Source organism: Podarcis melisellensis (assembly GCF_964234715.1).
Source record: "Podarcis melisellensis genome assembly, chromosome: 3".
Classification (NCBI taxonomy): domain Eukaryota; kingdom Metazoa; phylum Chordata; class Lepidosauria; order Squamata; family Lacertidae; genus Podarcis; species Podarcis melisellensis.
The window spans coordinates 65,715,356-65,727,604 of NC_138530.1; the positions used below are offsets into that span (position 1 = coordinate 65,715,356).

General features: G+C 40.3%; 1 protein-coding gene and 1 long non-coding RNA gene across 7 annotated transcripts in view; one reads left to right on the plus strand and one right to left on the minus strand.

Moving 5' to 3' along the window:
• Positions 1 to 12,249, minus strand: part of NKAIN2 (sodium/potassium transporting ATPase interacting 2) — a gene marked incomplete at its 3' end in the record, with an annotated part of 446,408 nt that overhangs the window by 21,525 nt on the left and 412,634 nt on the right. For all 5 annotated transcript variants that reach the window (XM_081905481.1, XM_081905477.1, XM_081905479.1 and 2 more), the window contains one exon: positions 5,074 to 5,134. In XM_081905481.1, coding sequence (XP_081761607.1) covers positions 5,074 to 5,134 — 61 coding nt within the window. The remainder of the gene's footprint in view (positions 1 to 5,073; positions 5,135 to 12,249) is intronic.
• LOC309366711 overlaps positions 1 to 12,249 on the plus strand; it is a 66,365-nt gene that overhangs the window by 19,004 nt on the left and 35,112 nt on the right. The window contains exon 2 of one of the 2 annotated variants that reach the window (XR_014166844.1): positions 10,062 to 10,167. The exons of the other annotated variant lie outside the window; for it this stretch is intronic. This is a non-coding gene — a long non-coding RNA (uncharacterized lncRNA). The remainder of the gene's footprint in view (positions 1 to 10,061; positions 10,168 to 12,249) is intronic. 2 annotated transcript variants of the gene reach the window in all.

A 12,249-nucleotide genomic window follows, 5' to 3' on the forward strand; every position in this document is an offset into this window, starting at 1 on the left:
AGATTGGCTTTAGCCATTTGGTTTTTGCCTACCCCTCAGCAAATCGTCACAACTTGTAAGGTGGCGGTTAGGCATTGGCTCAGTTGGATTGTGGGGAGGGTAGGTGCGGCCATCACCTGCCCCTCCAGGAACTGGGTATTCCGTTAAAGTTATCTGGGGGTCCTGGATCTTGTCTGACGTCCGCTTGAGGGGCTAGAGCCATGGCAGAACCACAGGAACCCCGGGGTGAGCTTAGGTTTGTCCTCACTGACCTAGCTCCCTCATTTGGTTTACTCCATTGGACGATCACCCTGACAGGTGGAGTCAGTTATAGTGGGGAAGTCAATGCCTAAGCCAATGCCGCTTAAGTGATTGTATTTCAATAAAGTTGTGGCCAAAATTTGCCCAAAAACTTAAACTAATATAAGTGTCTGTGTGTATTTATTTTGGGGGTGGGTCTTGGGGCCTCGAGACGCAAACACTTACCTGGGACTAAGCCCAACTGAACTCAGTAGATAGACTTTTATTTATAAATATATTAATTTATTATTAAATTAATAATTTGATTATGGACTACTTTTATTAAGGTGCTTCAACACAACAGTCACAAGGTGAAGTATTCCTCAAGATCTGATTCCATAGTAGAAAAGGAGGATAGAAGTCACACAAAGCGCAGATCATGTTTTCTAATAGTAATTGTGGCATTAATAGTTGAGCCATTTTTTGGTGTTTGCTTCAAATAAAACAAGGGGAAGAAAGCAAGGGAGGTGATGCAGAGTAACAAGCAGTAATGCAAAATACTGAAATGCAACAAAAACTCTGCATTGGATTCTCCCTTCCTGACCCCTGCTTTAAGCCAAATATTGCTGCTTGGGGGAAGCCAGTGTGTACATCCAAAGATGGAGTCGTGAACATTGAAAGAAGACATTGCTCTTGTGAGCTAAGATGGCATCTGCATGGCCAACCACACTGTGCTTCTCTAGACAGTCATGGCAGTGTCTTCTGAATGCCCGGTTTGCATCAGCCCTTCTTCCTCAGGCAGAGTAGAGCCCAGAGGGAAAGAATTCAGTGAAATAGTAAGTCTCTTCTTTTAATTTCATGTAACCTACAAATCCCACAAGGCTGCTGTTTTATTGATGACCCTCGAGAGCTTTTCACTAAGTAACTAAATATTTAATGATGTTTTCAAAAAAACATATTGAATTGTTGGAAATTCCTGACATAAAGCTTGTACTAGAGGAGTCAAATTGCTAGAGAGTTTAAACTGATTAAATGAATATTTCAAAGTAATAGAATTACTGTGCAATTTTAAGAAAATGTAGCTCTAATAAGATTTCCAAACACACACACACACAAACAAGATGCTTGGGAAAGATTATATCCCACCCAGGAAAGATAGGTGTTGACATTTTAGTGGTTTTAAATTGCTGCAGCTAATAATGCCAATGACTTTAGGAAGACAAATGCTTTACGATATCAATATCTGCAGAGAGTGATGCAGAGAGAAAGGGACTGGGGCAACACAGATCTTGGGTTTCCTCCCTTAATAGGTCTCTTATCTCTACCCCATAATTACTTCCACAGAATTTCTCATAGAGATTTATATCCTATTTTGATACCTTGGCTCACCTTTGCTATTTTCCATCCACTTTCCATGACCCTCCCTTCTGTGCATCAACTCAGTTGAATCCTAACCCTAACCCTTAAAATAGTACCGGGGAACCTGTGTCCTGTGGCTTCCAGGCCTCCACATTTGAGCCATGGCATGTTTTGGCCCAAAACATGCCTGCCTGTCCATCTCGTGACATCATCTGATTGGGATTGGGATGGCTTAGCCCACAGGACCATGCAAAAAGGAGTAAGTGGGGGTGCGCTCTCGGTCCACCCCTGAGTATTTCCAGTTGATCCAGCACTTTTTGAATTTGGCAGCCTTTTCCATGGCCCTGTCAAAGTGGGCCATGGAGGGTAGGGCAGTTATGGATCCAGGCCACTAGCTGGATCAAATTCCCACTGCTGCCTTAAAATGTACAGTTGCTGTTGCATTTTTTTTAGTTTTGGCTCATGTAGCCTTTGTTCTACCCAAGTGTTCACCCAAGAATCTCAGGTTTCCACAAACACTTCCTAGTGAGATTCAGGGGATTGCTTGGAAAGAGTAGCCCTTAAAGTGATAATTTAAGTGCTAGACCCGTATATTGATGTTGCAGAATTTGTGATTACCAGGTGAGAATAGGAATTTCCCTAACCTGCTATGTAAAATAAATAAAAAGTTCCCCTAGAAGTTCTATAGCAGGTGTGGCTAATCCTGTTGTTGGCTTCTAATTCTCAGTGGTCAGACCCAGACAAGGTGGTCAGTGATGATGGGAGCTATAGCCCAACAATATCTGGAGGGCCACAAATTAGCCATGGAATATAAACTTTTTGAACAAGCACAGACTACTGTATTTAATGTACTATTTGGGTATGTTCTGGACACCAGGAGCTCCACATCATCTAATTTTTATAGGAAAATGAAGGTAACCAAGAGATTGAAACTGGCAAACATCATTCTCATGGCAGACATGCAGGATGGTGCCCAGACAAGTATATCCCTGATCAGTAGATCTATTGAAATATTATCCATATGAATAGCAATAATTGAAAGCATGTTGAGTACTTGCCCTACACCTTTAAGACAGGTCAGGACGTAAACAACTGAACAGACAGGCAAATCAATTCAGACTGCACACACTGGCACATTCTCTGATCATTAAAACATGATGTTTTATGTCAGACCCTGAACTACTGTTGAGAGTGAATTTCCTCATAGCAAACCCTAGGCTGCATGTAAAATGTGAGAGAGGAAAAGAGCAGCCTTAAGCAGTGGTGTAGTGATAAATTTTGAAGTTCAAGAATACATCATGAAAGCTTCTCCTCATAGCCATATTCCAAGGAAAGTCTAAAAATGAAGTTGGATGTGTTATTCCCTTATCATACACAGAGAAAGCAGCTACAGTACATAGCACAATATCTAATTTATTGGGATGAGATGTCTGCAATCCTATGTATTGGGTTTTTTGTTTTTTGTTAATAAGCTCAACTGAATCCAGTGATGCTTACTTCTGACTGCATAGGTTCAACTTGCACAATGCATTGAACTTCAACAAAACATCTTCAGCCAGCTAAAATGCAACCTTTTAAATTTTAATTTGAAATCCAAACAATCTTGTAAAGAAGTGCTGCTGTTTAAACTGCTAGCATGAAGTAGGGTTCCCATCAAGAAGAAAGAGGCACCCAGACTTGGCTTGTCCATTTTTTTTTATTCTCTGGCTTCCTCTACTCTAATTTATCGCAAACAAACCTGAAAGCCCCATTATTACCTCACTGACTCCAGAGCAAGTAGGACCCATGGATTACCATAATGCTCTGGCAGATGATGCCAACACATCTAGACATCCTTGTGCATTGCTTTTCTATCACTCCTCTGGCCATAAGATATGCATGTATTCTGTTCCCAAATTTCATGCATTTCCCTTTAATCTCACTTTTTTTATTTTAATGACAACAGGGAAAGAATTTGGTTTGATAATGAGAAAACCACATGTGATTAAATCCAGCTAGTTCTTAAATTTCTCCTGCTGAAATTAGTGCAATTTCAGAGTGTTGAACTATGTGTGTGGTTACTGAAATAGTCTAAACTGAATTTGTATGCATTCAGGATATAGCTAGATGGCAGTTCCACGGTAGTTTCACCCCTGCGCTTTCCTACAACATTTAGGAATACTTATCTGTATCATGAAATCATTACACTGTGCTCCACATACATGGCTGCTTCTGGCAGAGGTTGGGAAACAACACAGGTAAAGGTGTGTATATTGGGGAGGGGGAGAGAACATGGAACTTCCTCTTTCTTGCCCCCTCTGTGATTGGCCACATTTGGAGATCACAGTAAACCAGCTCATGAAGTTGCTGAACTACAACTCCTATCATCCATGATCATTGGGTATGCTTACTAGGGCTGATGGGAGTTGTAGTTCAGGAACATCTAGAGGGCCAAAGGTTCTCCACTCCTGGTATACCATACACAAGCCAACTGTACCCTCTTCACTGCACCCCATTTGTGCTGCAGAGAAACAAACCATAATCACTGGCTTGGTGTTGTGTCTGAAAGAGGGGATGTGCTTTGTTTCACTCCACAGAGATAAGCCAAGGTTTGTTTGGGAGTTACTGATCATCATGTGTTTGAGCTAAATGAATCCAATCTCTGGTTCAGACATAAGCCAGGGGTTGCAGTTTGTTCCTCCCCAGCATGCGTTTGCTAGACTGACACAAATATTATCAGAAAGGAGTGAGTAAACTGTTCTTAATAGGAAGTGTATTTTTGATTTCTGTGGCGGCTATGTTTTTGTCTGGCTATGATATTTACATTTATTTATAAAGTTTGTCTATTGATATATGCTCATATATACAGGAGAAACTGGCCAGTGAAAATGCAAATAAAGATTAATTGATTGATATTGATAGCAAACTGAACCAAAGCAATAGAAGTGATTAGGTAAAAAGCAGGATTATAGGAATATAAGCTAAAGTTACTGCATTATGTTTATGCACTTCATTCCACTCAACAGGGTTTTTCAGACACAACAAACCAGGAGAAACTCCAAGCATTTAACCCCTTTTCTTGACTATTTTTGATTGGAAGAAACATGAACTAACAAGTTTGAAATGAAACTGTTGCATTCTATTCTTGCCAAAACTGCTACAACAAATCTGAATAGTCACCTTACAAGACCTTTTACCCACACATTAGTAGGGCAAGAATTAAGATGGGTGAGAAGCAAGAAACATGATCTTTGTGAAGTATTTTTAGAGGAAGTTTTGTTTTGTAGTGTTTCACTTCAGAAAGTAATTATTTTCTGTTGCTGCATTTTACCATTTCCACCATTTGCTCCGAACTGTCATGGCCCCAGTTCAAATATTCTACCCCCTGCCCCCAACCCATTTCTCATTTTACAGTATGATAAAGTATTCAGAATGATATTGGAGTGGGATGGATGAGTGAGATGGATGATATAAAAAATAGTTTCAACTGGCATGTAATAAACCTTTATTACTTACAGCTGTCCTCTTCTTCGGTGATACATTTCACAACATAACAGGCGTAGATGAATCCTGCCAGCTTAAACAAAAGGGAACAGAATTAGATATACAGTAAAAGTGGCTGGAATTCTCAACAATGGTGTGCACTTATAAGACAAAAACAATCTTCCCTGCATTTATTTATTTTTGCTATGAAAATTGCAATACTTTAACATAATTATATGTTTGCCGCAGTGATAAATATCCATAATGGCTGCATTGGTGTACTGCTGGAAAATTCTTTTAAGAATTCACTAATTTTTTCCTTTTCACTCAGAAATGAAATTCATATAGAAAACCAGTATACAATAATACCGCCCACTTTCCCAGTGAAGGCTTTTTCACATTGTAAAAAATGCACCCTAACATTATTATACTATCCACGACACTCCTGCGAGCCTGAATCCGGAGACAATAGCATCATAGCCACATGCATATAACGAATGAGTGAATGGCTTTGTTGTGTTGAGATCTGCCCCATCTTTTTATAAATATCTGCATGGCTGCATATTCCAGAAAAGAAGAGGGGTGGAGGAAATGCCAAGCTGCCAAAGAATCTTAAAAAAAACCCCCATAACAAAACATTAAAGTGGCAAAGGAAAAACAATACTGCTGAATGAACAAAGTCTTGGGCCAGCCATCCAACTCAGCAGTGTCAGCCCCTCTGCCATTTGTAAAATGCTGATAATAGGGTTACCGAAATGAAGAGTGTGAATTGCTTTGAATACTTAAAAATGTTTCTTTAAGAAAGAACTATAAACCACTTAATTAAAAGAACCCTCTAAGAAGTATACATACAACAATTATCAACAGTAAACATAAAATCGGCAGACATTAAAAACAAGTATACATAACAAAATTTTGTGCATGAATAGGCTAGCTGAAACAAAGAAGATGCTGCCACAATAAATTACTAACAGATGCAGAACAAACATCATATGGCACTTTACCAAGTGCAAGATCCACAGTTAGAAGCAGTTGGCTAGGCATGTATGGGGCAAGTAAGCTTGTCTTAAGCTGGATATACTAACAGTAAAACTTTGAAACTGCCCAGAAACAAATTAGCAGTCACTGCAGATTATTGAGCAGAGGTGTAACATACATATTCATTAGGTTCTATAGTGGAGGAATATATGTTCACTGAGGAATAAAAAAAGCAACATCTAAAATCTGGAAGTTCTCCAAACCGTGAAGAAATTGGGCTGTGTGGCTCATCATTAGTAGTATTGCAAGGAATTTCAAATAGAAGTCTGTGACAGTTGCTCCAGCACATTCCCTCTGCGAATCATGCCAAAGGGAGGTAGTCAACCTTCCAGTTGCTGGGGACTCCAGTCATTCCTGACTATAGGCTGGAGATGATGGGAGCTGGAGCCCAAAGCTTCTGGAGAGCACCATGTTGGCTGTTTTGCACATGATTTGACCCAGCCAGATGGGCGGGGTATAAATTATTATGATTATTATGATTATTATTGTAGGCTATCAATGCAGTGGAGTGTGAGAAAAACCTTCAGGCTCACAATCTCCTCCCCAGTGTATACAACGTCATGATACTAGGCCTACGTGCACAGGCCCTGTTTGCAGTGTCACATAACCTTTCCTTGTTCTTACAGGTATACACAGAGTGGGAGATGCACTACCGCAGGGTTCACTCCTAGGTTCCTTGTGTAGATGGACAACCAAGGCTATGCGCAAACATTTCCCAAGTGCTGGTAAAAAATAAGGGGTGAAATTAAGAGCTGCTGTTTTCTCACCCAACAAAATTTGGTAGAATTATATGATTCTGCTTCACATATTGCATCTGGGAAAATTGTTCCTTATAAATCAATGGCCCATTTTGATCTTTTCTTTGATATTACTGAGATCAGAAGAACTTCCTATCACTTGATTCTCTGCACCTGCATTTATTTCTACTAAAACTAGTACTACAGGATATGTTTTCTTCAACACTTTATAATGCTGACAACGTTTCAAAGCTCAGTAGGACCTAAGTGTTAAAATGGTGTGCTCTACAAACAGAGCTTCTATTCTCTTTGATGCTCGGAAGACTTCATATGAGCAAGGTGGATGTGCAGACCAAGCTGTTCCTCACATCAGGATGGGACATCCCTGCTCTTTTGGAGCCCTGCATGGATATTGCAGCTACTAGATAGGGCTGATCATTTTAATGGTGTATGATAGCAGAGTCACATTTTGAACATAGTCACCAGCTGAGTTCTGTAGAACAGTACTTCCCAACCAGCATAAGGAGACTCACTGCTGTGGCTCAGCACAGCTTGTCAAGCATGCCTCAAAATAGATCCAATTATAATTGCTCACTGAAGCATCCTCTTCATTGCCATTTCTCAGCTGGTGATCAGCCCTAGATGGGTGTATAGAGGCTGGTCGGCACAGCAATGGCACTTTCTGACCTTTTGGCCATTGCGCGGAAAATGTTCACATCTTTCTAACATAGCCATTGGCAAGAGTGCTAAATTAGCACAGTTGTGCAGTGAAAAGTGGTGGGAGACATCCCCAAGCTCACTAGGCTGAAAAATTTGAGAAATTCTGCTGTACAGTTTTAGGAATCATTTATTTATTATATTACCTGGCTTCAGCTAATACAGTGAGCACTTAGCAGACCTGAAATTTACCACAATTCCCACACTAAACACTATGTGAATAAAGGTGTGTTAAAAGGTGTATGATCACATCTGACAGGTAAAGATATCAGGCAATAGTAAAGAAAAGAATGGGAAGGAAATATAGTAAAAAACTAAAATGATGAGTCACATTTTCACAAACTCTGTACAGTATGTTAGTTCATTGATAGCCAGAGTACACAACTTTAAGATAATATGCATCTAAACGAGGATCAGGATTACACAAGGTCTCAGCCTGCCTTGTATGTTAATATCCAAAATGGCTAACATGAATAATTTATTCCAGTTCTTGGATGATGCAGTTATTGATTCAATCACTTCTGAGGCATGAAATGCAATAGTACATTTGTGTTACAGCAGGTTGCCTTGCTAAGATAAAACCTACTTTCAGAGATCTCTTCATGCCAATCTGATTACAGACACAACATTGCCATTAAGTAATTATTGTTCACTATCAATATGCCCACCAGATGGTGGGAACAGGTATGGAAATGTGGCTTTAAAAATAGGTCAAAACTGAGGGCCAGTTTAGATGTGAAGACAGCAAACCCCTTTGTTCCTGCCCAGCTCTGTCCAATTATGTATATGTCAGGGGACAATTTTTAGAACAAAAGGGGCGCATGGATGGGAATCCCAACCCTTCCTGCCTGCAGCTTATCTCACAATGCTCCTTAGATGAGCTTCAATAGCAGAAGTGGCTTCACCTTGTGGGAGTTGCTCAACCCCCTTGAGCATTCTGGTTACCCTTGTCTAAACTTTTTACAACTCTATAGTATCACTTTTGAGGCGAGGCAGCCAAAATTGTACACAGTATTCCTAATATGGTTGCACCATGTATTTGTATAGCAGCATGATGATATTGGCAGGGTGGCTTAAAGGGAATGCACAAGGCTCTGTGATCTGTTTGGTTTCCTGACATTGAAAGTAAATAATAAACATGGATAGCAGGCAAGTATTTTTTTTTTTAAAATCACACACACTTCCCCTGTTCTGTTTCCTACTGCAGACTCACCCTCTCCCAAGGCATATGGCCAGAGTTTTGATCCCCTTGGCCGCAATCCAAATCTTCCCACAGGTGCTACTCTTTGTAAAGACCTAAATGAATCCCTCAAAAAAAGAAAAGAAAATGGCACTACTTCCCATGAAAAAATGAACCTTTTTTTTGGAGGGGGGTTAGCTTCCAGGTGAAAAGCTGCAGGTTTCTCAGATACTATAATCTTCCCTTTCAGGTAGTGCCCATCTCATTTACACAAGTCCAAAAACACAGACCTGCTGATATGTAGGACATTGTCCTTAAAAAAATAGCATTTATAGTCTTGGTTGTATCTTACCAACAATTCTATGTTACATCAGAGCTAAATCCCACATTTATTTCACATCTGTCATGAGGCTCTGCTGGGAGGTTTTCACACTAGCAGGGATGAGAATTCACTGCAGGAGTTAACATGCACTGTAGCAAAGAACAGTGAAACCTTGTGTGATTGTCAGCAGGTCGTCTTTGCCTCATGGAGCTATTATAGCCTTTACTTAACGTGACCAAAAGTTGAAGGGCTGTTTAACCCACACATGTGCAAGTCCTGGCTCTTTGATTTATTTTTGCAAATCAATGGATCACACTTACAGCTTTAGTCCCCAAAGTGGTCTAAAATTACAGGGATGAGGATGTTCTTATTAACAGAGTTTGCCACACGCCTGTTGCTAAAATGTCAAAAGTTAATATCTTCTTAACTAACCTTCGCCCACATACCGCATAGCAAATGTACTGTAGCACAAATTGTACATACCACTGATCTTTTAATTGTTTCCAGTTGCATCCCCTTAAGTATTGCAAAAACTCATTAAATAAATTTCAGGAGGCAATCTTACTGATTAACGACATACCTTTTTCAACTAGAATGCATTCTCTTCTCTAAATATTAGGGCTAATGTAAGATGGGAGGTTTTTTTATTACAAACTAAAACTAAAAATGAAGCCTAATAACAATTTTGAAGGTTGCAACTGGGGAATAAGGCTTGACTTTTATCTTTCTGGCTGTGACCCCACCCCTCTCTGGAAAGTTCTCTAATGATGTAGTTGTTGCATAGGCTGTGTGTGATCTTCCTTGCAGTTGCTGAGCACAGGTTAACTCTTGCCTCCCCAGCTGCAGTCTCCAAGAAGATCAACCTGGGGGCAGGTAGCAAACACACATTTTTCAAGCAGAAGGGGGAAAGTGGGTGCGTGCATGTATGTGTGGTTGCCATGTGTACATGCATGCATGTGTGTGTGGTTGCAGTGTGTCTAGGGTTGTGGTGTATGTGTCATGCTGACTACAGTTTCTCATTATTTAGGCAACCAAGCCCAAATATTTAGTAACTCCTGTCTTACAAAGAACCCATTTAAGCAAAAATCATATTGAAGTTGCAGTTCAAAGGAAGAAGAAGCTCCAAACAAGTGGTAAGCAGCAAGTGAAAGATTAAGAGAATTTTCATTATATTTTCACTCTTACATTTTTTTACCAGTGAACATTCTCATATGTTCACATGGACGCTGGCTTCTGCAGAGTCGTGAAACAAACCCAGAAGTGGCTTACTGTGTGAGGTGGAGTGACTCTACTAGCTTCATGGCAGGTGATTGTTGATTGGGAGACACAAAGTAGCAGGGAGATTCGTCTGGTTCAAGTGCATGACAGGTGTGATGGGCTGGCTCTGCTGGTGCATTTGCACCACACGGACCTCCTTGCTTTATTGTCCCTCCCTCCTGGTAAGCAACACTGAACCACCTGCTAGGAGCTAGCATAGGGGTTCTGCCCCACCTAGCAAACCACTTCTGTACAGGTGTCCCCAGTATTTAAAGTTCACACCTGCAACTCTGTTTTCTCTAATAATTGGTTATTAGTTCACACATAGGGATAGGTATTCAGTTGCTTCCCAATAGTGTTTATGCATAGAAAGGCGAAGCAATGACAGGTCAGCTGTGTGTGTGTGAATCTGATACAACCAGATTTATAGTGTTTTCAATGAGGAAGTGTATTTCAGGAAAACAGACCTCAACTTTTGTGTGTATGTGTATTATGCCACCAGCCTTGAGTTACCTTTTAGGTTCTGAGTCTGATTTTTTTTTAAAGTCACCATTAGAAAGGAGATAATGAGTCTTTGGGGGATGATGGAGAGAAGGACCCTATCTCTGCCTTAAGAGAATTACCCTAAAGATAGAAATGCTGCCATGGAAACACTTCGGCCCTTTGAGAACTTTCCTGAAACCTCTGCTCCTTTTGTGGAGAATGCAATGATTACAAGAGCTGGAAGAAGGCATACTGCCTAGAGTCAATCCATAGCTCCCCAGCTTTGAGAGAATTCAGATGTTATGGAGATCAAGTAAAATAAAAACCTAACAATGTGTACTCAAATACAAGTCTTATTGAAACCAGTGGGGCTTTCTTCCAGATGAGTTGTGGTCAGCATTGCAGCCTGGTCCAGAGGTATCACAAACCATTCAGAGGCACTGAACAATTTCTCATTTTCTAATACATACATACATACATACATACATACATACATACATACATGCACACACACTTTACAAAGAGTTTTAGCTAATCTTAGCTACTTGATGGGGGTACTTGTATGATATACTATGATGTATGATACATCTCTTTGCAAACACATGATTTATAGGTTTACTGTATACTTGTATACTGGATGCACACCTTAAATTGTGTGAAAAGTCTCCCAGAAACAGTTCAAGAAGTGCCCTATGGCATCCATTCCCTTGAAACAACTTAGACTATGAACCAGAGTGCATATGCCACTGATAGTGAAGTCCTAATGGTTAAGCATCTCTCCCCCTACTGTTACTTCTCAAACTACTCAACAGAAACTCAAGAGGATAGCATGTTTATGCTGTGTAAACACTCTACCTTTAAAACACATTTGACACACCTCCCTCCAAAAAACCCCACAATTCTGGACCCTGTAGTTTATTAAGGGTTACTGGAAATTGTAATTCCATGAGGGGTGAACTACAATGTCTAGAGTTCATTGAGGGAAAGAATGTATGCAGCTTTAGTCAATGGTAGAAAAAACAACAGTTTTGTGACACTAAAGTGTAACACATTTATTGTGGAATAAGCCAGCAGTTGCCAATGTGGTGTCTGTGGGTGCAATGGCGCCCTTGAGGTTTTCCTTGGTGTCCACAAGCTCCTTCTCCCAATTTCTGCCACTTCCTCATACAAGGTGATAAGGGTGATTATCTTTTATGCCCTTTGAAAGTACATTGATAAGGAAACAAGGATAAAATCGGAAGAATGAGACTCCTTTCCCCTTCCCCTTTACAACCGATCTGCTTTTCAAGGCTCATCTTAATTCTGCTGGATTCAACTCCTATCCAGATCCTCTGGAAAACAAACTTTGTGTGTGTACTGATCTGGGTGAGGCAGGACAGAAGTGATCAGAGGGGTGCTGGTGGCAGGTACAGCACTCACTAAGAAAATCCATGGGCCCAAAAGGATAATGATTTCTGGTATAAACTTTCATGGAC